Genomic DNA, 24,024 nt, shown 5'->3' with positions numbered 1-24,024 from the left:
TCCCAAACACCATCCATTGTATGTGTATCCATTGTATGTGTAACGAAATACATTTATATAATTACCAGAAGACCATCTACTTTTACTGCACCAATGCAGAGGTGAAGACTACATTGGTGTCTCTTGTGCAGAGTTAACAAGCATTTGCAATGCAATCGGTCTCACATTTGTGAAAGTTAGAGCTATTGGCATTGCAAGTGATAATGTTTTTACCTATGTTTTTTTTTGTTTGCAGTGGAGGGATTATTTGGCTTTTTTTATTCTATAGATTTTTTATTAGATAAACCGTGACCAAATAAGTTCCGTAGAATTTAATTTGTTGATTGTATTATAAGAGTTCTTGCCTGGGTGCTCTGAAGGATTCAAAGGTGTCTGTGAGCGGCTCGACCTGCATTTTTACAAGCGATGTGCAAGGGAGGGCGAAAAAAGTCACAAGCAGTGTTTAGTAGAATACTGCTTTTGTTCTAACAAAGCGAGCAGATAACCAGGTGGTGCTAATAGTTGCTATTTGAGCTAATTATGGTTAATAATCTAGAGGTTAGTCTGACCCCTGGGGTTATATGCAGAGCTCCGCATTCTAAGACACCAAAGTGCTGACTCCTCCTCCAGGGCTGCGGCGCTTGGTATGCGACACTGAGATTGTTGCCATAGCTGCTGTGTTGATTCAACTGGAAGTGTAATCTGGGCCATCGATGGGATGCATGGTCAATATTAAAATTTAAAAAACTTTTGGGAGAACTGGTTTAATGTTTTTATTTTTCATTTACGGTGTATGCATTCTATTCTGTGCAGTTACCTGAACGTGAAAAACTAACAAAATATTTTGCTACTTCGTCTTATTTCTGACCCGCCCCCACTGCAGCCCGGCTCAGTTTTCGTACTTTTTAATGCACTTTGACCACTGAGAGTACCGATGATGTCGTCAATATGAAGCATTCTACAGAATGCGCAGTAGTGTGACTAAAGCTACTATACGAAACAACATGATTTCCTAATCTACTTGTTTGCGCACCTCACTGTGGAAGGGCTAGATCTCTAGTAAAGCAACATTTTCCCTTGAGAAATGTTAACCGGAAGAACCGGTATGTCAGTTAAAAATCATAACAAAATACAAGTAAATATAAAGAATTCTTACAGTTTATTAAAGTTGCAAATGTTAAAAGAAAAGTGGTCCCAGTGGGTTTGCTTTACTGGTTTGCCAACCCCACTTCCCTTGACTACAGTTAAGGGGTACCTCTCGTATTCACTTCCAGGGCTAGATCTCTGTCCGATGAGACTGTTATCTTAGCCCGATGCCTGGAAAGATGCGTTTGGTTCAGCCCCCTTCACTTATAAGAGCTCGGGGTGGGCTTCACCCCCCGGCCCTGTGTTGCTTCGCCCCCCGGCCCTGTGTTGCTTCGCCCCCCGGCCCTGTGTTGCTTCGCCCCCCGGCCCTGTGTTGCTTCGCCCCCCCGGCCCTGTGTTGCTTCGCCCCCCGGCCCTGTGTTGCTTCGCCCCCCGGCCCTGTGTTGCTTCGACCCCCGGCCCTGTGTTGCTTCGCCCCCCCCCCCCCCGGCCCTGTGTTGCTTCGCCCCCCCCCCCCGGCCCTGTGTTGCTTCGCCCCCCCCCCCCAGCCCTGTGTTGCTTCGCCCCCCCCCCAGCTCTGTGTTGCTTCGCCCCCCCCCAGCCCTGTGTTGCTTCGCCCCCCCCAGCCCTGTGTTGCTTCGCCCCCCCCAGCCCTGTGTTGCTTCGCCCCCCCCAGCCCTGTGTTGCTTCGCCCCCCCAGCCCTGTGTTGCTTCGCCCCCCCAGCCCTGTGTTGCTTCGCCCCCCCAGCCCTGTGTTGCTTCGCCCCCCCAGCCCTGTGTTGCTGCGCCCCCCCCAGCCCTGTGTTGCTGCGCCCCCCCCCAGCCCTGTGTTGCTTCGCCCCCCCGGCCCTGTGTTGCTTCGCCCCCCCGGCCCTGTGTTGCTTCGCCCCCCCGGCCCTGTGTTGCTGCCGCCCCCCCCGGCCCTGTGTTGCTGCGCCCCCCCCAGCCCTGTGTTGCTGCGCCCCCCCCCAGCCCTGTGTTGCTGCGCCCCCCCCAGCCCTGTGTTGCTGCGCCCCCCCCAGCCCTGTGTTGCTGCGCCCCCCCCAGCCCTGTGTTGCTGCGCCCCCCCCAGCCCTGTGTTGCTGCGCCCCCCCCAGCCCTGTGTTGCTGCGCCCCCCCAGCCCTGTGTTGCTGCGCCCCCCCCAGCCCTGTGTTGCTGCCCCCCCCCAGCCCTGTGTTGCTTCGCCCCCCCCAGCCCTGTGTTGCTTCGCCCCCCCCAGCCCTGTGTTGCTTCGCCCCCCCCCAGCCCTGTGTTGCTTCGCCCCCCCAGCCCTGTGTCGCCCCCCCCAGCCCTCTCAAAGTTTGAGGTCTAATCTCTCTTTTCTTTTCAAATTGGTCTCTAATCACTTCGGACCGTTGGGTACTGGACATTGTGTCAAAAGGCCATGCCTTGGAATTTGTCAAGTTCCCTTTAAACACTCCTCCAACTGGGCCACCTCCAGCTCACCTCAAGGAGCTCTTTCAACAAATTCGTCTCCTGATTCAAAAAGGTGCCATTGAAGTGGTTCCCAAAACTCAGAAGGGGCTCGGATTTTATTCTCGTTTTTTTCCTAGTCCTCAAGAAGTCCGGCGAGTGGCGCCCGATCCTCGACTTGCGGGCCTTAAACAAGTACCTGAAAAGTCAATCCTTCCGCCTGCTCACACTCACGGAAATCCTCTGCCTTCTCTCGAAGGGCAACTTCCTGACCACCATCGATCTCCAGGACGCCTACTTCCATGTGCCGATACTTCCAAGGCACCAGAAGTATCTGCGCTTCCGGGTAGGGCGCAGAGATATTCAATTCAAGGTTCTACCTTTTGGCCTTCGTTCCGTCCCTTGCGTCTTTACGAAAGTCCTGGCCCCAGTGGTGGCATATCTACGTTTGCGGGCGTCCAAATCTTTTCCTACCTGGATGACTGTCTAATCAAGTCGCTATCTCATCATCAGGTGTCTCTGGACACTCAATTCTGTCAGACTCTATTTCAATCCCTAGGTCTGTCCATCAACACAGAGAAGTCTCAGGTCGATCCAGCTCACTGCAGAACCTTTCTAGGCGCCACTCTGAATACCTCGCTGGTGATGGCATTCGGTTCTCACGAACGTCGACTGGGAACTCTACGCCTAGTGTCTCTCATCCGCTCAAATGGGTCCGTTTCAGTTTGTGTTGAAATCTTTTCTCGGGATGGCGTCCTCCTGCATATCCCTGATCCCAAATTGCAGGCTCAAAGGTCGTCCAATTCATTAGGAACTGGACAAACAGTGGCGTCAGGTCGCCGGCTCCTTCAAGGATCTGGTCCTGGTAATCGCTCGAATAAAGTCAGCTCTCCGTTGGTGGGCTCACCCTCCCAACATCGCTGCCGGCACTTCTTTCCTGACCATCGCTCCAGAGCTTGTCCTTACCACGGATGCCTCCTTGGAAGGCTGGGGCGCTCATCTTCAGGGGTTGTCTGTCAAGGGCAAGTGGACCCAGTCTCAACGCTCCTGGCACATCAACAGACTGGAACTGATGGTCAATTTTCTTGCGCTAATGTCCTTCCGCCTTCTGCCTCAGGGAGAATCGGTGCTCATTCAAACCGACAATACCACCAGTATGCACTATCTCAACAGACAAGGCAGGACCAAGTCACCGCTCCTCTCTCAGCTGGCACAGAGAATCTGGGATTGGGCTCTCCGTCATCGCATTACCCTGACAGCGGTTCACCTCCCAGGCATCTCCAACATCCTGGCGGATTCGCTCAGCAGGTCTGCGTCCTCGACTCACAAGAGGGAGTTGCATCAGCCGACTCTGGACTTCATATTTCGGCTGTGGGGTCGCCCAAACCTGGATCTTTTCGCAAGCCCTGTGAACCAGAAATGCCCGTCTTATGCAAGCTGGCTTCCCTACTGCGGGTCGTGCGGAAATGCCCTTTTGATGGACTGGTGCAATCTATTTGCCTACGCTTTTCCGCCGATCCCACTGGTTCCTCGAGTGCTGTGGAAAATGCGGAGACAGTCGTGCCACATTCTCCTGATCGCTCCCAGATGACCTCGTCAAGCGTGGTTCTCGGAACTGCTGCTCCTCTCACAGTGCGAGCCCATACTCCTTCGTCCTCGGGTGGATCTCCTCACAATGGACAAGGGTTAGATCTGCCATCCGGACCCCTTCTCTCTCAAATTATCGGCCTGGAACCTGAGCACCTTGAATTTGCCCACTTGAATATTTCACCGGCATGTAGAGACGTTCTTGCCAATGTGAGAGCTCCGTCCACAGTAAAGACTTACAAGCTAAAGTGGAAAAGGTTCTGTCACTGGTGTGCATCTGCCAACAACCATCCCGTGCATTCTTCCCCTGCTCAGCTTTTGCCGTTCTTTCTGCAATTGGCACAATGGGGACCTTCCCACTCCACTTTGAAAGTCTTCCTAGCGGCAATTTTTCGTTTTCGGCAGGACGGTTCTTCTACTCTCTACTCTTCCAGAGTCATTCAGCAGTTTTTCAAGGGGCTGTTCAGGATGTTTCCGCCCATTCGGCGACGTCCTCCTACCTGGCATCTCGATATTGTTTTGGCTCAAATGATGAAGGCGCCTTTTGAGCCCATCCACAAAGCGGATTGGAAATTTTTGACTTGGAAGGTTTCCCTCCTTCTCGCCCTGACTTCCTCACGTTGCGTGAGTGATATCCACGCCTTCACCATTCAGCCTCCTTTTCTTCAATTCAATTTGGACTGTGTTGTACTTCGCACTAACCCGGCATTCATGCCTAAGGTGCCAACTGATTTTCACCTCCATGAACCAGAATTCTTAAAGACTTTCTTTGCAAATCCCCAATCTCCGGTGGAGCGAAGCTTGCATTTATTGGATGTGAAAGGATGCCTTAAATTCCACATCAACAGAATGGCACCCTTTCGAAGATCTGATCAACTGTTCGTTGCTTACGGACGCATGCACAAGGGGCGTTCTGTTACCAAGCCAACTATTGCACGTTGGATTCAGCAATCGCGTTTTGTCATCAGAAGGCCGGCAAGCCTCTTCAATCTACAGTTAAAGCTCATGCCACCAGGGCGATTTCATCCTCTACTGCCCTGTTTACTGGTGTGCCGGTTCACCAAATATGTCGTGCAGCTACGTGGTTCAGCAGGCACAGCTTCAAAAAGCAATACTGCCTAGAGACGATCAACGAAGCTGATACAGCAGTGGGCCAAGCGGTGCATTGCAACCTTTTTAAATAAGGTGAGCCTCTTTCTTTCCCTCCGCCTGTAAGAGTTGTCATCGGTCTGGCAGTTTTATGTTATATCATTACATTTTCTGCCACTGCACGGCAGTTTTCTTACAGACCGCTATTACTGCTCACTATTCTATTCAAGCATGTGAATCTAGGAAAGACACCCCAATACTGGAGAAGAACAATTGTTACTTACCTGTAAACGGTGGTTCTCCAGTATTGGTGTCTTTCATAGATTCACATGCGACCCACCCACCTCCCCTCGGAGGCTCTCTCTCTTTTCTCCTCCTACACTCTTTTCACTCTTGTGCTACGAAAACCTGAGGGCCTGAGCCTCTGAGGAGAAGGTTCTAGAGGGTGCTGGTGCCTGATTGGCTGTAGTTTGGACTATCACAACGACCTGGATAGGCTATTGAAGTGCCTTTTTCTTTTAATAAAGTTCTATGTGATAATGCTAACCTATGGTATTTATGAGTATTTATGGTTTTGGGATGTATGTAACTGTTTTTATATACATTTATGATATTTGTTATTGCTATTTTATTTACCATGGGGCTCCCACTTCGACGGGGAATATTCAAGCATGTGAATTTATGAAAGACACCAATACTGGAGAACCACAGTTTACATGTAAGTAACAATTGTTCTTAGAGTGAAATCCTTTCCTCAAATTGAATCCTGCATGGATCCAGAAAATGATAAAGAACACGTTCAAGTCAGTATAGCCTACAACCAATCACAGTACGAACTACAGGTTGATCTCTGACAAGGTGCAAAGTCTGAATTCCCAAGTCCGCTGCTTCTTAGGTCATATGTCTCCACCAGATCAAAAAAGGTCTCTGAGTGTACATGGATCACTTGAGATTTCTGAAGGTGAACTGCACCCAGTATGGGTATAGACTGTTTGAGTTGACTATGGAGCAAGATTAGGGCAGTGAGTAAACCAAACCACAGTCTAAAAGCCAACCCAAGTCAGGGAGGTGACGTGGTAGTAAAGAGAGGTAGCTTGATCGGATAGACAAGAGAAGTTTGGCTGCTCGCAAAACCCAGGGTGGGCATTCGAGAAGAGTTGGGGGGAGAGATTTGAGCCCATCCCTAGTCTCTAGAGCAGGTTTGGCCTGCATATGTCTGTAAGTTATGTTTTCTATCTTTCAGTTTGTATGAAGTGAGATGTTTTACCGTAATTGTAATGTGTGCCGTTGGTTCAATTTCTGTTCTCTTCTAGCTCCCACCTGCTGTGGTCCATGTCTTGTGATGTGAGAGGCAGAACGCTCTATTGGGAGCTGCTCTCTCCATCTCTTACCAAGTACCTCTCAGGACAGTATTATCTACTGCCCCTTCCGTCGCGGCACCCCTTATCTACTAATTACTTCAATGCCTCGTCCTCACAGCTCTCTTCTAGGAGGATGCCAGATATTGTTGGATGATGTGGAATCTTTCCACCACAGTGGAGAAGGGCTGACCTGCTACATGGAATGGTTGGCACCAGAGGGGGTTTTAGTGATGTGGCATCCAAACAAGGGTGTACAGAGGAAAACTTTGAGGGTAATGGATTAAACCATAAAGCAGCTAAGTGTGTGCCTGGGGGTGGGTGTCTCCTTCCTGTAGATGCTTAATGTTCTGTTTTCTGACCGCTCTCTTGTTCCTTCCTTGCAGTTCTCGGATCATAATGCCAGCATGGTGTTTGATGACCTGCCGGCCTTCTTTGGATCAGAGCTCCCCCAAGAAGGACTCAAGGTAAGCGTGTGTCTTGAAGGACTAATTTAACATTTGCATACTTCGAACAGGAATAGTTACACAGCTCATTAAGGTGTGCAGAGACTCTCATTGCGTCAACCAGCCTTCTGCCTCCAGACCTCTGATTGTGGTGGAAGTTTGCTTGTCTTCTCTGGGCAGCTGATGGAGTAGCTTCCTGCCCACCTTCTTTGCTTCTGTGGAATCAACCTTTTTTTTTTGGGAGGCTCCCGTTTCTTTTCTAATTGACAGGTTCCTCGACTGTTGTCCCTGGGAATGAATCTCTGCCTGTCTTTTTTTTATTCTTAGTTGGTGTGTTTAAATAGCAGCTCCTCATCCTGGATTGACATGGACTGCAAATAAACACTTGTGAGTCCATGTTCCTCCCTTGTGAAAGTGTGGTGCAGAGTAATGACAACATACCAGTGCAGTTTTATTGCGTCACACACTTTTTTTTTTCTTCACCACACCCCCTCCAAGGGACTGGCGTCTGGGAGCTGTTGCAGCTTCTAGAGGAACCCACACATACTGAAAAAGGATTCCCTGTGAGTGCTCACAGACTCTGTAAAGTCCTAGAATCCGCTTAGCTGCAAGTTGGTTGCAGATCTAGAGATGCACTCTGTGAAGGTGAGTGGAATAAAAACAAACCTGGATTTCTGCTGCATCAGAACAGTGCAATATTAGAATGATCAGAATCCAATGCTTGAACTCGCACATGTGAAACGGATGAAAGCCACATACCTGTAGCATGATGTGATGAGTCCTTGTTAGGGTGGCCCCTGCCTAGAGATGGAGGGGTTCTAGGGAATCCTAGACAGGTGATTAAACTCACAAACCTCTATGTGTGGGGACAGGACTGCCCGTTCCTACAACCAGCGCTGGGACACCTCTGCTTGAGGTAGCTGTTTGCGCTTTTACAAATGCCGATATTATTATTATTATTATTATTATTATTATTGCATCCGGAATGAGGTCCATGGTTAGTTCAAGGTGCTTTTCAGCTTCAGGACAGGCTCAGATCCACGTCGACGTTTGAACCATGTGAACCAGGCTCCCGTTCCACCTCTCCCTCTGCACGGATGTGGTCCTGAATTGAAAGGTTTGCCAGTTACGTGGGTTCGGACTTCTTCTGCATAGAAAGTCTGCTCCCAAGGAGCCTGCGTTCAAAGCCGAACACAGTGAAACTGATGGCTTGGGCTGTGTTACCTGTGAAACAGGATTAGATTTGTGAGAAAGCCATGTGCACCATGGCTGCCTGATCGCCTAGAGAACATCGGTGGAATAATTCACGCTCTAGCCCCTGAAGCCAGACTATGTGACGTGTTTAGAGTTCGTACACCGCTGCTGCAAAGTCCGGTGCGCCGCATGAAGGACGAAAATATAGAATTGTCTAACCTGGTCAAAGAAAGTGGCAGAACAAGTGTCTCTGGGCAGCCATACACCCACTATTGCAAAGCACCGCAACTGTCACAATGCTGCATGACATGAACAGGGGGAAAGCTGGAAACTTGAAAGACTTGTAAATTCAGTTGTAATCATTTTGCATAGGTTATGAATGCTATTTGCATTCCAGTCATTTAGTGCTAAATTTAAAGAAAAAGAGGAATAAATGTGTGAATCCTCATGACGAGTAGAGAGTCTTGGGTGTCTGGTTTAGCATAGTGTATACCATCAACTATGAACAAAGCGTCTTCTGTCTATTTTAGATCAACACAAATAACCTTCTCTTTGGTTCAGTAGAGTGGAAACCATCAACTAGTCGTAAAGTTGCTTATGCATGGCTCAGCAGAATGTAAAACCTCAATAAAAAGCAAAGCGTCTTATGTTTGATTTTCAGAGTGTAAACCAATGACTAAGAGAAAGCTTCTTATCTCTGGTTCAGCAGAGTATAAACCATCAACAAGTAGCAAAATCCTTCTATCTCTGGTTCAGCAGAGTATAAACCATCAACAAGCAGCAAAATCCTTCTATCTCTGGTTCAGCAGAGTATAAACCATCAACAAGCAGCAAAATCCTCCTATCTCTGGTTCAGCAGAGTATAAACCATCAAGAAGCGGCACAATCCCTCTATCTCTGGGTCAGCAGAGTATAAACCATCAACAAGCAGCAAAATCCTCCTATCTCTGGTTCAGCAGAGTATAAACCATCAAGAAGCGGCACAATCCCTCTATCTCTGGGTCAGCAGAGTATAAACCATCAACAAGTAGCAAAATCCTTCTATCTCTGGTTCAGCAGAGTATAAACCATCAACAAGCAGCAAAATCCTTCTATCTCTGGTTCAGCAGAGTATAAACCATCAACAAGCAGCAAAATCCTCCTATCTCTGGTTCAGCAGAGTATAAACCATCAACAAGTAGCAAAATCCTTCTATCTCTGGTTCAGCAGAGTATAAACCATCAACAAGCAGCAAAATCCTTCTATCTCTGGTTCAGCAGAGTATAAACCATCAACAAGCAGCAAAATCCTTCTATCTCTGGTTCAGCAGAGTATAAACCATCAAGAAGCGGCACAATCCCTCTATCTCTGGGTCAGCAGAGTATAAACCATCAACAAGTAGCAAAATCCTCCTATCTCTGGTTCAGCAGAGTATAAACCATCAACAAGCAGCAAAATCCTTCTATCTCTGGTTCAGCAGAGTATAAACCATCAACAAGCAGCAAAATCCTTCTATCTCTGGTTCAGCAGAGTATAAACCATCAAGAAGCGGCACAATCCCTCTATCTCTGGATCAGCAGAGTATAAACCATCAACAAGCGGCGAAATCCGTCTATCTCTGGTTCAGCAGAGTATAAACCATCAACAAGCAGCAAAATCCTTCTATCTCTGGTTCAGCAGAGTATAAACCATCAACAAGCAGCAAAATCCTTCTATCTCTGGTTCAGCAGAGTATAAACCATCAAGAAGCGGCACAATCCCTCTATCTCTGGGTCAGCAGAGTATAAACCATCAACAAGCGGCGAAATCCGTCTATCTCTGGTTCAGCAGAGTATAAACCATCAACAAGTAGCAAAATACTTCTATCTCTGGTTCAGCAAAGTATTAACCATCAACTAGAGTTAAAATCCTTCTATCGCTGGTTCAGCAGAGTTTTAACCATCAACTAGCAGCAAAATCCTTGTATCTCTAGTTCAGCAGAGCATAAACCATTACTTGGAACCACAATCCTTGTATCTCTTGCTCAGCAGGGAGTATAAATCATCAGTTAGTATTAAATCCCGTGTATCTCTGATTCAGCAGAGTATAGACCATCAATTTGGAGTAAAGCTTCTTATGCCTGGCTCTGCAGAGCATAAGCCGTCAAATAGGAGCAAAGACTTTTATTTCTGGTTCAGCATTTTGTAAGCCTTCAACAAGGAGAAAAGCGTCTTGTCTGGTTCAGCAGAACACTAAATATTTATGTCTGGTTCTCCAGAATGTTAACCATCAACTAGTAACAACTGTAAAAAGTGTCACTCGGGACACCGCAGCAGGACGACAGCTTCAAGGAGCTCGCAGACCGATAATTTCGGTCCTCTCCCCCTGCCAGGTGACCCAGGAGGCTTTAACAGCAAATAGAAAGTTAAAGCGGAGGGAATCCCCCTCCATACACGTATAGCACCTTAGCGTGTGCGACACTTTTTAACAACACATATCACTTAATATAATCTATATCTTTTCACCCACACATACTCATTGGTCCTGAGGAAAGCCAGATGTAAATAAAAGGCCTGGCTGAAACATGTAGACCACATAGGACGTGGGAGCCCATAACTCACTCCACTACGTCCGACTGCCTTTTTATTCGCTAGCAGGGGCCCAGATATTAAAGTTATCCATATACCCTCGGGAACTGGGACCCACTGCATAGCTTTTAAATCACTTTCTTACACACTCCCCTCACAGCACACTCAGAGAAGTATACCAGCTCCTCAGTAATCTGGAGTCGAAGCTCACCCGGGACACATTCGGTGTCACTGTGGTGGGCCCGATGATGAAGCATGCCACCGACTAGGTTGGTGGGTGAGGGCTTAACAACCAAACCAAGTGGTTTGCCGTCATACGTACGCACTGAGTCTCCCTAAAACACAACTAAGCTAGTCCTTTATTGATAATACATATTAACCAGGGGATCCGGACTGGCTTATCTAGTCCTCTCTCTCCCTTTAGATTTGCTGGTGATGAAAATCAAACATCGCCAAAGGCCTTTGCACCTGGCCGCCCCAGCCCACGGAGAAGAGGGCCAAAGGTGTTTCATATCCCCTTATATCGCAGGACCCGAAGCCCCTTGTTGGTTTCACCAGACTGATCTCCCAGTAGAGAGCCAGCTTCCTACAATGATGTCTTGTTAGCTTGTGGATCTTTCCTTCTCCCTGCCAGCACCAGCACCGTCCCAACTACACTACTAAAGTTTTGTGAAATTCAAAAAGTACGCATGTGCTCATACCTCCCTCTATATATACCCTGTGTACATAAAGAAAACGCCGATCTGTATCTGCTACAGCATTTCAAAGACTGCTCAAAATTTAAAGTAAAAAAAAAAAAGACTATTGCATTTGTATCTCTTTGAGGGTTAAGGGAGGATTTTTAGGAATGAGATAGTTTTACTGTCATGAGAAGGTGTGAAGCCACCTCTTGGTGGTGGCAGCATGGAAACCTTCTTGGTGGACGCTGGTGTGAGGCAGCTGCTCTGTACCCCTGCTGGTGGCTGTAGAGAGAGATCAGCGAGCAGTGTCCATGTTTACACTGCATGATGATCTGAAGTCACATATCACTCTGTTCCAGCTCTCTCAAATCTGGTCCCAGCGCTTGCTGTACAAAAATGCCATCCTTTCCTCCATTTGTCTGACAGTACAGTGCTTTCCTCTGGATACCCGTCCTGTGTGTGTTTCTTCGTCTCCTGTCTCTCAGGTGTGTGAGGCGTGAGTTCAGAGAACACAAGGTCATCTGACTTCAGGAGCCCTTGCAGTGCTCACTGTTGGGGGTATTACTGTGTCTTTGAGCTGCGGGGTGCTGCCTTTAACCTTCTCTTCCTTGAATGTTTACTAGCCTTGTGAGGCCTGGTTTATCTGTGACAGGGGTCTAAAGTGTGGTTGGAGGGAAGCATAACATCAGTGCGGTTTAATACCCACAGAGGCTTTTAAGATGATGTCTCTGTTTAGGCTTTCTTTTTGGTCATCGCCTGGTTTACCTGTTCAGCCACAGATTGTTCCAATAGACACTGGGTGGGCGCTCCTCGTGTGTTGCAGGTATTGGGGATTTTGTGTAAATGAATAACTGAGATTTTACCTGGTTTGCCTGGCCATAGATTATATTTTTGACCTTTACAATTTTCAGTTATTTTCAATGTTTGTGTCCTAAAAGTGTTGTTAAATGTGTGTTTAGGTAATGTAGAGCAGATTATTGTTGTGACAGAAGTATTTTGAAGAAGTATTCTTACAAAAGCGTAAGTGTTTATTAAAACTGCTGTTAAAATGCTGACGCGTTCTCAAGTGTAGTGTATTTGATTGCCTCGTATACATTGTTCAAGGTACTCTTCGTGTCTCCCCATTTATCGTTTCAAGAATTAATCTTTTTTGCCTCGGTCTCTAGCCCTCTTCTTGGAAGGTGACCTACATTTGGCAGAGGTGTTGCTGTAGCGCCTCGCCTGATGAAGCGCCACGGCTAGGGCGACTGACTCCGGAATCTGGGGATCACGGTTCGATCCCCAGGGCCGGCGGCAGATTAGCCCAGCACCATGTGACTCTGGGCAATAGCTTGATTAATCTTCCAGACGGCCCCCAGCGCCTAGAGACCCTTGCGGGTGAGTGTGCGCTTTACAAATGTGGATAATTATTATTATTAGTACTTTGGTGACCAGATATTGCACTGGTGCCAGCCGACAGCTGGCTTGTGCAGGGCTCCATTCATATTAGCAGTGGCTTTTGCACAGTGTCAGGCCAGACACCACACGTCGCTGTTTTTCCACCGTAGACTGTATCCAGTACAGAAGATGCCTCCTGAAAAGGTTGTGGTGTCCAATGGAAAGGTTCTCTGTGTGGCTTGCGTCTGAAGTGCATGCCCAGGTGTCCACCGTCACAGTGGGTGTTGCTGCACCAAGCTGTCTTGTATTGAAGTCCACAGATAATGTTTGCTTCCTTCCATTATCCTTTCAACAATCCTCGGAGGGTGGCTTGGGGTTCCCAGTCCACTCTAGGGGTTCTCTGTTACTCCTACCTAGGTACTCTTATGCTGGTCTCTTCTCTGGAACCATTTAGCAGCCATATAAAAGTCTTCTTTTTCGGGTATGCAGCGCTGGAGACCTTCGCATGTGTTGTGCACTCTGTAAAGGTCATCTACTTTTCTGTTTGTGTAATGTAACTGCTTGGGCTTGTTTCCGGTTCCAAGCAGCAGTTGTTTTCCGCGGTGAGTGCGTCCAGAGTTCTGGAAGACGGACGTTTTTGTCTCCCTTCTCTTCAAGGGATCTGAGCCCCGCCTCAGTGCTTGAGGAGTGGTCTCAATAGGGGCTGTGCCCACAAGCTTGTTCTCTTACTCCAGAAATCCTGGTATGGATGAATCTCCTCACTGCAGGTTGATGCCTTTGTCACAGGAAGGCCACCTTGAACAAGATGACATATATTTTTTTAGTTTAGTCTACTAAACCATTGTGTCCTTGGCGGTGTCAGGGCTTATTCCTTGATAGCGAATGTTGCCACTGAATCCCTCCCGGTTTACTTTAACTCCTTAGTTCTTTCCTGCCTTCCTTTTGTAATCGATTCTATTCAGCCCCACCTCTCGGAGGATACTGCTTTTAGACTTATTCATAAGATGAGAGACCTGTGGGAAGAAGTATTCATCCGAAAAAGATGCTTACCTTTGGTAATGGTGTTTCTGGGGATACTTCCTCTTCCCTCAGATTCCTAATCACCCTCCCTCCTCTCCTGCAGAGCTAGTGCCATGATTAATAAGATCCTGCGGAATGCAGCCATATGGTCTGCGGCATGGTTGCGGTCGTCGATGCTCTTGGTTCCGCTCTTTAGGCCTTGACGAGTTGCAGAAAAAGAAGTACTAGAAACTGACGCTTGTAGACCGGTAGGTGCTGCATGTACTCTGATGTCACATCTGGGGGGACGAGGTCACTACACATCTGCATGGCATTACCTGGGGTTTGCAGGAGAGCACTTGTGTTTTCAATCTGGGAACGTGAGATATTCGTAAAGTGAGGTATCTGCAGTAAGATATTGTTCTACCACAAGTATCATTACTCGGGGTAAATAAATGTTTAGGTCTGGCTTTAGCCATGACCTTTTGATTTGATTTATTAAAAGTATAATAGACTTCCGCCAACCTTCTTTATGCATTGGTCTCTTCTTGCGTGATTTGCATTGTTGTTCCGCCCATTAGAGTGCACTGCGTGACTATAGGTTAGCCCACTTCAGTCACTGGCTAACTTCACTCTCAGTGACAGTGTTCGGCCCTTTCACTAGAAGCACATCTACGCACAAAGTATTTCACTTATGTGTCGCGGACTACTATGGCAATGTGAGCCTTTTGAGGCCAAAAACGCATTTATAATTTTAAGTTTTTTTTAATTGATTGAGGGCCTGGCAGCTTCCCCAACAATGAAGTTTTGCAAAAATCTCGACAAAACAAGGATTGACTAAGCTAAAACACTGGCGGCCAATGCCAGACCCTATTGACTTTGACAGTGCCTGTTCTTTTCTATTTCAGTATATATCACCCTTTATAACCTAGTCATCTAAGATGCCCTGATGCTGATGTGTGTCAACAAAACTCAGAAAATAATTGCATTCAGCGATCCATTTTCTGAAACTTGAAAGATGCGAAGTAGAGGCCAGTTTGCCTTCCGTGCTCACATCTCTCAGGGTTCATGTTCCTGTGCAGGTGTCTTCATTGCTGCTCTGGTTAGTACTTTGGTCATGAACGCGACTGGAGTGTTAGAGATTGCGCACAGTGTTACTCTGAATTGCAGTGCAAGCCCCAGACATCTTGCCCTCACCCATATTTAGAGTGAGAAGTGAAGCCTTTTGTATGATATTCTGTATTGTAGTTTTTCATGAAGTGCCCACATTTGGCTATTTTAGCATCCAGCCACAGAACTGAAGCCCCTGGTACCTGTGGACTGAGCATACTTGAATGCCAAGGAGTAGAAATTGTCCTGGAAAAGCCTTGATGTAGGGAGTTTCAAATAGAGATGTCTTTCTTGTGTGTATTTGGAGGGCTGGATTTCCTCAGATTGACTCCAGAAGAGGAAAGGCTCCTTCCCTGCCACTTTTGTGGTCTTACTTCTTGTAACCTTTGTACCCAGTTTGCTCAAGAATGAATCTGACCAGCTGTTGGGGCCTGGTTGGATGAGGCAGAATGTACACGCGGGGTCCTCTCGCCACTACCAGTGAAGAGCATAAAGCAGTGGACCAAAGTATCTTAATTAAGTCTGCCACGTGGTTCTATGCTATTGTTTTGTATCAGTTTAGTGGATTTGTGTGAAATATTCAATTGCATACAGGTTCCTGCTGTGACCACATGTAAAGCCTTTCCGTATGTCGTATCGGCAGTGAGCTGTAACTTTTTTAAACAGTGGTAGGCATCGTCTTTGCCATTTTACATGTGTGTGGGTTAAAATAAATGTTTTTATTGGATGAAGTGTGCAAACATCCTCTCGATCTTGCTTGACTAATGGGAGAGGGTGAAGATTCAGTTCCTGCAGTTCTGCGTTTTTCCCTCCGTTCTGGTTTCCATTTATGATCGGTGCAGATTGTATTGTATTGCAATATGTATGTAGCCTTTATTTTCCCTGTGTGGGGGCTGAAGTGCTGGCCTAGATGGGCAGCTTGCTATACGGTGTAGAGTGTATGGATGGGAGAGTGTTGTTGTTGTTTCGATCCTTTGTGGAAAGTGTTTGTGATGGTGTGTGATGATCAAGGAAGTGTGTTTGATCGTGTTCTGGAACGCAGATCTTAGCAGTGCGATGGAGGACGAGGTCTGAGAGAAAGGCGCACACCTTGTGGTTTCCGGTCAGCTGACACCTTTGACCAGCGCTGCAGGTTCCTTTATGTATTTCTTATGATCCTAGTCCACAGAGCTGGAGACTGCACTGGGTTGTCCATTTTGAGATATTTGTTTTAAGGTTTGTTCCTGAGCCGGCATAGGTTGGAGGGGAAATGAAGGAGAGGTCTGCTGGGATGGGCTTTGTAATATCATCCTGTATCTCATTGTACTTGTGAGATGGTGAAAAACAGTCTTAGTTTCTAGCTTGTTGGGACCGGCAGTGGTGAACTGCATTCAAGTCCTCCATCGGCTGCAGTTTGACAGGTCTCTGCAGTTATTCCATGCATGTTCAGCCGGTGCTGGCTGGTTTAATTGCTCTGGACTAGTACAGTGCTGAACGATGGACATGACTTATAGCATTTTTATCTTATGTAAGTGTAAGTATGTCAAACAGTATAGTAAACTATTACGCAGCTTCTCTGAATTTATGGTGTTGGCATTAATGTGGGGGGCCAAGAGAGTTAATGTTGTATTGTAATCGCAAGCACTTAGTGTTACTACATTTGAAGAGGCGTTTATTCACCTTACCCCGGGCAGCACGCCGCTCCAGAACCCAGGGTTACTGTTTTTATTTCCAGTGGCTGTTAGTTACTGAGATTAGTCCCGTGCTCGTAATCCGTGAATTTACTCCAGTTTGTAAGGAGAAAATGGGGAAAACCGACATTGTACTTTGATGTCCACAAATTCACATGACTCTGCACAAGCTGTGTATTCTCCTTTGCCCCAGATTCCCCCCATGTGTCCTTGACAGATGTGCCATTATTTTGAGTGCTCTGGTGCCATATTTGGATGATGATCCACCATCATTTCGTGGCTTTACATGCCCCTTTCCTCTCTCTTAAACATTTGGAGATCACTGTCCTGGTACTCGGATGGGGTTCCCTGATAATTGTTACTAGCGTCCACTAGATGACCGGTGCCTCTTAATACCTCATCAAGAAGAGGACAGAGAGGACCTCTGAGAGGAATCCAAGCACCAACTCCTGAGGTGCCCCATGCTTCCGGATGATTCGAGTTTAAAGACTCCGGAGGAGTAAGGAAGGGAGGGTGGACAGGTAGGATAGTTGGGGTTTAAGGATATTTCTTTTTTAAAGTCTTGACAAGACTTCGCTGCTCCTCCACAACCAGGGGTTGTAGGTGGGTCTATGTGTAACCTGAACAATCACTCCGATTTAAACCATGAAAAGTAGTAGTAACATGAAATGAGCCTCGAAATTCTCTCGAGTTTGATGAAACGCCCTGTAAAATTGTCGCTGGCAGCAGAGACTTTGATCAACTTTGAAGGTGACGACAGCTATTCATAATCAATCAGAAGTAAGTTGGTGTCAGAGTGCTCCTGATGGAGACGCCTTGCTACAGAACTCTGTAGAATGCACCCGGTTCTTCCTGCACCAAAGCTCACTATTTCCCTGGTGCTCATCTCTGCTATTAACTTGGGCATCTCCTGAATAAGATATTAATAGCAGAGTCCTGATGTTTGTCTGTCTCGCCTACCTTATATGTACACATCCTGATCTCCGGTAAAGAATCAGATTGGTGAACCCCAGCGGAGGGAATGACGGCCCTAATTTATGCAGTATCACCAAACGTATTGATTTACTGTGGAGAGTAAATAGTTGCAAAGCAAATAACTCCTAGGCATTAAATAACCCAGTCCATGGAATCCATATTTTAATGAATTTAGTGGCTAAGCAAACATTTTCAATCTGAAAAATTTAGAAGTGAGCGGTAAAGATACTGCCAGGTATTTTAGAGCAGAAATAAAACCAGATAAAATTGATTCCTCAGTCGTGCCCAAATTTTTAATACTGCTAGTCACTACAAATTCCTGTTGCGGAAGCAGTCTGTGGGTTTTACCCATTTTGAGCAACATAAGGGACAATCTTACTCTGGGTGGTTAATACTAATGTTTTCTGGCAGTATTTGTAACATGTAACAGGTGGAACTTCCTACCCATGGGTGTACCCAGGCAGAGCTCATTTTCTGCAGAGTGGTATTTTGTGGTGTAGCGGGCTGTGTTGATCTGCAGAAGTAATAAACTGTAAGTGACGTTTCTGTGCCCATTCCAAATAATGGCCAATATTTGGACATGTCACTTTGGTAGGTAAATGTCTTCAACTTCCTCATTCCCTGTAGTCTGTTATCATCCACTCCTTCTAGACTCTATAAAAGGAGAATCGTTTATGGTAAAGTAAAGGGTGAGGGGGAATTAGGGATGCATGCAAATAGGCGAGGAAGTGTTAAATGGATATCTGGCCTTGCTTCTCCATTGGCCTGTGCACTTGCTGGAGACCTGTTCATTTTAATGCAGAATACAGTTTCAACATGTGGTATTGTCTTTCAGGGTTATTTGATTGACGCAAACCCTAGAAATGCCTGTTCACCTATTGACCATCCTCCGGTCCTGAATAACTCAACAGTGTTCGTTGCACTCATCCGCAGGTTTGACTGCAACTTTGATGTGAAGGTAAGAAATCTTTTGCTTTATGTGTTTGTCTCCATTTGTTATAGCCCCGGTATGCTCTCACTTGAATCTCCCTCTTGTCTTTAGTTTATACTTTCAGGGCGGATAGTTTTAAGGGTTGTCAAATGCTGCTTTTGTTTGCCTATGTGTATTTTCTTTCCACAGCCTTTGCCTTGATTCCTTGTTGCTCACACCTCATTACTTTACAGCCCTAAATGTCAAAGGCTTCGAGTAGACAAACGTACGCCTGGAGCTTCTGCCAAGTATGGATCGCTCCGCCAATCCACTAAAGCACATTCCTTACAGCTCGGACTCTGTGTTGGTTTTAACACTGGTCCCCATTTCTTTGAAAAGCGGGTTATCACTTTCGCTAATCAGACCATTTCACTGGCTGTTTGTTTTGTCCCTTAATCAAGTAGAACAGATCTGGAATGTTCAGGATGCAGAAAGAACTGTAAACTTCTAGATGGCAATAATTATCTGCATAGTCTAAGGAGGTCCATAAGCCAGATTTTGTCTCCTTCACGCAGAACATAATTTTGACAAAGAGTGGCAAACTAGTGCTACTATCAATGACCGTCCTCTCGGGCTGCCCATCCTGTTTAGTAGATCACGTGCTCTACTGCGAGAAGGGTATACATCTACACCCATCTCTCTCTGAGATAAAATGAGGTTTTGTACAGACCAACAGCCTAGTATTTGAAAATAGTATGTCATTTATGTAATGGCTGGAGTCTTTACTCTTCAGCCTTGGGGCTGGTAAACCATGAACCTCACTTACCACACAACATCCGTGTCATTTGTGATAATGAAATGTGAACGTACGCTTTGCCCTTTATGCAGGGGCATCTTGTTGCGCGGGTCTTGGGCTCTATTACGTCGGGTATCTTGTTAAGTCTGTCATTTGGTGAGCAGGAGGAAAAGGGCCCAGGATTTCCTTTTGTCTAAAATCTAGGTCTCTCACAATTCTAAGGAATGAAACATCATCCTCATGTTTCAGGATGCACAGACACCTCAACCTGCCTGCCTCCCTCTAGAATTTCTGTGTCTCTTCTGATGCGTGGGTAGTAGGCAAGATCATGGTAACCGTGACGTGCGAAGAAGGAAGTCACAAGTTCAGATTCACCGATCTCCTTCAAACCTATTTGGATCCGCCATTCGAGTCCATGTGGTCCATGTTCTTGCCTCTTGATCAAAATAGGATTATTGTCACTGTACCATCATCAAGGAACTTGAGGATCTGCCTGCCGGAAGCTAGGTTATGAAGATCTGAATCTGCTAAACGCAGACCCTGGGTGTCCCCAGGGAGGCGGAGTCCCTGTTGGGATGAAATTCCTCTGCTCACCTTTGTGAAGCTGTGCTGCCATGCCGTTCTCAATCAGTGATGTTAACAACCACATAAGCCCACTGAGGTTTCCTCTGTTAAGCTTAGTATGAGACATCCAAGCGTGACCGATGTCGAGAGGCACAACCCTACGCCGACGACACCCAGCTCATCCTCTCCCTCACCAAGGACCCGCACACCGCCAAGACCAACGTCCACGAGGGAATGAAGACCGTCGACGACTGGATGAGGAACAGCCATCTGAAGCTGAACTCGGACAAGACGGAGGTCCTTATCCTCGGACCCACCCCCTCGGCCTGAAACGACACCTGGTGGCAGACCACGCTGGGAACAGCACCGACACCCACCAACCACGCTCGCAACCTAGGTTTCGTCCTCGAATCCTCCCTCTCCATGTCAAAGCAGGTCAGCGCCGTCTTCTCCTCCTGCTACAACACCCTCTGCATACTCTGCAGGATCTTCAAGTGGATCCCGACTGAAACAAGAACAGTGACACAGGCCCTCGTCAGCAGCAGGCTGGACTACGGCAACGCACTCTATGCAGGAATCCCAGCCAAACACCTGCGCCGACTACAACGCATCCAAAACGCCTCCGCCCGACTGATCCTCCACTTCCCCCGCCGCAGCCACATCACCCCCCACCTAAGAGACCTACACCGGCTCCCTGTCGACAAGCGGATCACCTTCAAGCTCCTCACTCACGCACACAAAGCACTCCATAACGCCGGACCAGCCTACCTGAACAGCAGAGTCAGCTTCTACACCCCCACCCGCCAGCTCCGCTACCGCCGCAGTCCCCCGCATCCAACAAAAGACCTTCGGCAGCAGATCTTTCTCCTACCTCGCCGCCAAGACCTGGAACACCCTCCCGACCCACCTACGGCAGACCCAAGACCTACTCTCCTTCAGAAGGCTCCTCAAGACCTGGCTCTTCGAACAGTAGCAGCTCCCCCCTCCCCTCAGTGCCTTGAGACCCTCACAGGTAAGTAGTGCGCTTTACAAGTACTTTGATTGATTGATTGAACCATTTTATGAGGAGGAGTGCTGCCCCTCGACCCAGCCGCTGCGCGGACTGACACTGGTAGCAGCAGAATCTAAAGTTGGGGGACATTACTCTTTTCCTGTACTCCTTTAGGGGGTTGTCTGCTAGCTTTTCCCTGGGTAAAGTCTTTGCAATCCCATGTAACTATAATCTTTCCCTCTAATGATGCCTGTGACTTGCCTGTAAGGCCTCTGGTTGGTGCTATGATTTTGTGTCTTTTCAATGTTCAAGGGTGAATTGGAGGTCCATGGTTTGCTGTAAGCTGAGCTTGTCCTGCTGGATATTCTAGTCCGTAGGCACATCTCCTGCCTCAATAGTAGAGGCCTGCTGAGTTAAGGCAGGTGGCCCCGTCTATCCCGCCTCGGAGTGACCCTGAAAACGGCCCTTTGAATTACCAGACACCAAGAAACATACAATTGTTCTCTGCCTTTTGTTTTATGACTTGCATCCTTTGCTGATTGGCCGCCCATTTAATTTCCATTGCTTCTCTTTGAGCAAGCGTAACCAGGTCCCAGGGAGGGAGGCTTATTAAGTGGTCACACTAAGCACACGCCCCTTTCCTCCAAAGTTTGTAGAGGTACCCAAGAATTCAAAAGTGCAGCTCCTCTGCTGAGCCCGGATAAGCTGCATTGGTTGATATCTACTGGGTGTTTCACTGCCTAAGGAAGATTTGCCCCCAGGGCAGATTAGAAGAATTGAGATCCAGGAGAAGAACTTCTGTTGGTTGCCTTCTTTCGAACAGCACTGGGGAATGAGTCCAGGGTAACTTACAAACACTGCTGTTGCAAGAAGATGAAGAACAGTCCTGTCTGCCTGTGGAGATCGCGCAGTAGGGCTGCCAAGGACTGGCCAAACACCAGTGAAGGACAGAGCCTAGCTACGTGAAGTGCCTGCTTGTGACTGCTCTGTGGTCTGCGTTGTCCTTGGGCGATGCAACTCGAATCTTGATTCCAGTCCAAGTGGGTCAAAAGATATTGCCTTTTAAACCCCGTCATTTGCCCGTACTTGCTCAGTCTCTGGCTTTGTGCTTGCGCAGCCTTTGCCTAGTCCGTGATCCATGTGGGTGCTCTGCCGCTTGAGCCTCTTTCTCTTTTGTACATGGGTATTCGGAGATTTTCAACATCCTGACCTGCTTTACCCCACATGAGTTGTCCAGTGGCTGTGGACCTGAAGTTCACCACTGGACTCCAGGTCACCCTCAAGACACTACTTGATCCTCAAAAAGCATGCTTTGCCTCCCGAGGAAGGGAGGGCTCTTCTTTCCTTTTGGGTGGGGGTTTATTGGCCAAGAACACTCCTTGATTTGATCAAAACTAAGTCTGAAGCCTCAAGAACAGATCTATTAATGGCTTCCAACAGCAGCTCCTCCACAGACCATAAGTTAGCATACGTAATAGGTCTCTTAGCTAAAGCAAGGTATAGCGCTTAGCCCAAAGGAGCTATATTAGGGGTTGATTGATAATTTTTCTCAGAATGTGCTAGGCTGTTTCTGGTTTTCAACATCGGTCTGTGTTTAGTGTGCAGCACGTATTTGTTTTTGTTTTTTTGACTTATCTCAAAATAAAGTTCTTTATTTTGTAATTTAGAACTTCCTGGACAGTGATAGTGTACCTTTAGAGAGTCAAGTGCTTTGAAGCCTCTCTTGCTCAGTGTGTAAGCTCTGTATCTCCAAATGTTTTCAGTCTGTTTTTTTTTTTAATGCATCCAAGCACCAGCCGTTCTTTGTTTCCACCTCCTGGACTTCACATTATGTGATCTATAAACACTTTGCTCTGGATGCCAGTTTGTGGCCGTGTGTGTATTTGGGTAAAACCCTCTTAAAAAGAGGACTTCTTGCGCGCAATTAATGGTCTGTTAGTGAATTCCTTCCCCTCTATTAGTAACTACACATTAAAACATCATCTTTCTAGTATGGAGTAAACCTAGTGCTGTGTTCAGTTTTATTGCGGGTGTAGCTCATGTACTACTCTGTCCTCCGGATGACTGCTGCACCATCTGCATCTCTCATGGTGTCTCCCTATGTATAGGTAAAGAGCAAGTGACTGAGGTGCAAGGGGAGCAGATCCATACTACTGTGCATGTGTAAATGTTAGTGATGCCAATAGTCCAAGCACTCGTGGACACTGGCCAGTTGTGTTCAGAGTACAATACCTTCTCTCTTTGCTGCCCTCCTCACTCTTTTATGTTCCTAATATCTACAGGAAGTGAAGTTTAGGTGTTCGCTTGTGACTGTCTGTGTTTGGTGTTGCGGTCTAGGTCTTGCATGCTCAACAGGCCGGCTTTCTCGCCGCCATCGTGCACAATGTGGACTCCGAGCGGCTCCTGAACATGGTGTGGAATGATGGTAAGGCGTAGCAATTTGTTTCCTCTTCTCAAAACGGTTTCAGACATTGAAAGGAGTGACTGCTGTAGAACGCTAATAAATGGAAGAGCACTCTGGGTATGGTTGCCATACACCGCTTGATGTCACTGTAAACCACAGATGTAGCCTTTCACTTTCTTGTTACAAATCATTGTTGTCCAGTGTGTTACTGCAGGGAGAGTGAACCAAAACCTAAAATCCCAGAATGCTCTAGTTTGTTACATGAATGCCTGAGTGGAGCTGTTCTAAGGCATTGGCAAAGTTGAGAAACGCCCCTGTAATAAGTATGCATAAAAACAGAATCCTTTTTTACTTGACATCTGGGCATGCCCGTTTCACAGCAGCTTAGTGTGCATGCCCTGAGTGCTCAACCTTAACAATCACACTCTCAGACAGTTGGCAGAAATGAAATGATACTCTTGGTCTCTTCTCTCCCTTATTACTTCATGTCTACCTCAGCCATCTCTCTTTTCTGCACGTCTGTGTGTACCACCATCTTTATCCCTCTGTCAAACCTATGCCTTTCTCACATATCTCCCAGTACACCTCTGTCTGCTCCACCTGTCTCTTTCACAACTTCAACTATCTCTTTTCAACTCTGTGCCTGCATCTACAACTCTCTACCTCATCTGTCTTACTACCTTTTGTCTGCGCCTCATTGTCCGTTGCCATCTCATCTCCCTGTATCTTTTCTCCATCTGCATCATCTCTTAAGGCTACCTTACGCCTTTTTTCTCTTTACTTCTCTTCACTTCATTTCTCTCTACCTTTCTCTCTGCCACTATTTTCTTCATCATGCTTCTCTACCTC

The 24,024-nt window shown here is 47.0% G+C and overlaps 1 protein-coding gene across 1 annotated transcript in view; it reads left to right on the top strand.

Annotated features, from left to right (window-relative positions):
- Window positions 1-24,024, top strand: part of RNF167 (ring finger protein 167) — a 280,393-nt gene that overhangs the window by 56,718 nt on the left and 199,651 nt on the right. Inside the window, exons 3-5 of the mRNA XM_086946212.1 lie at window positions 6,900-6,980; window positions 18,346-18,468; window positions 23,109-23,196. Of these exons, the coding sequence (XP_086802338.1) occupies window positions 6,900-6,980; window positions 18,346-18,468; window positions 23,109-23,196 (292 nt within the window). The remainder of the gene's footprint in view (window positions 1-6,899; window positions 6,981-18,345; window positions 18,469-23,108; window positions 23,197-24,024) is intronic.

The sequence above is a fragment of the Lissotriton vulgaris genome, chromosome 12 (genome assembly GCF_964263255.1).
Source record: "Lissotriton vulgaris chromosome 12, aLisVul1.2, whole genome shotgun sequence".
NCBI lineage: Eukaryota > Metazoa > Chordata > Amphibia > Caudata > Salamandridae > Lissotriton > Lissotriton vulgaris.
This window is presented reverse-complemented; position numbering and strand designations above follow the sequence as displayed.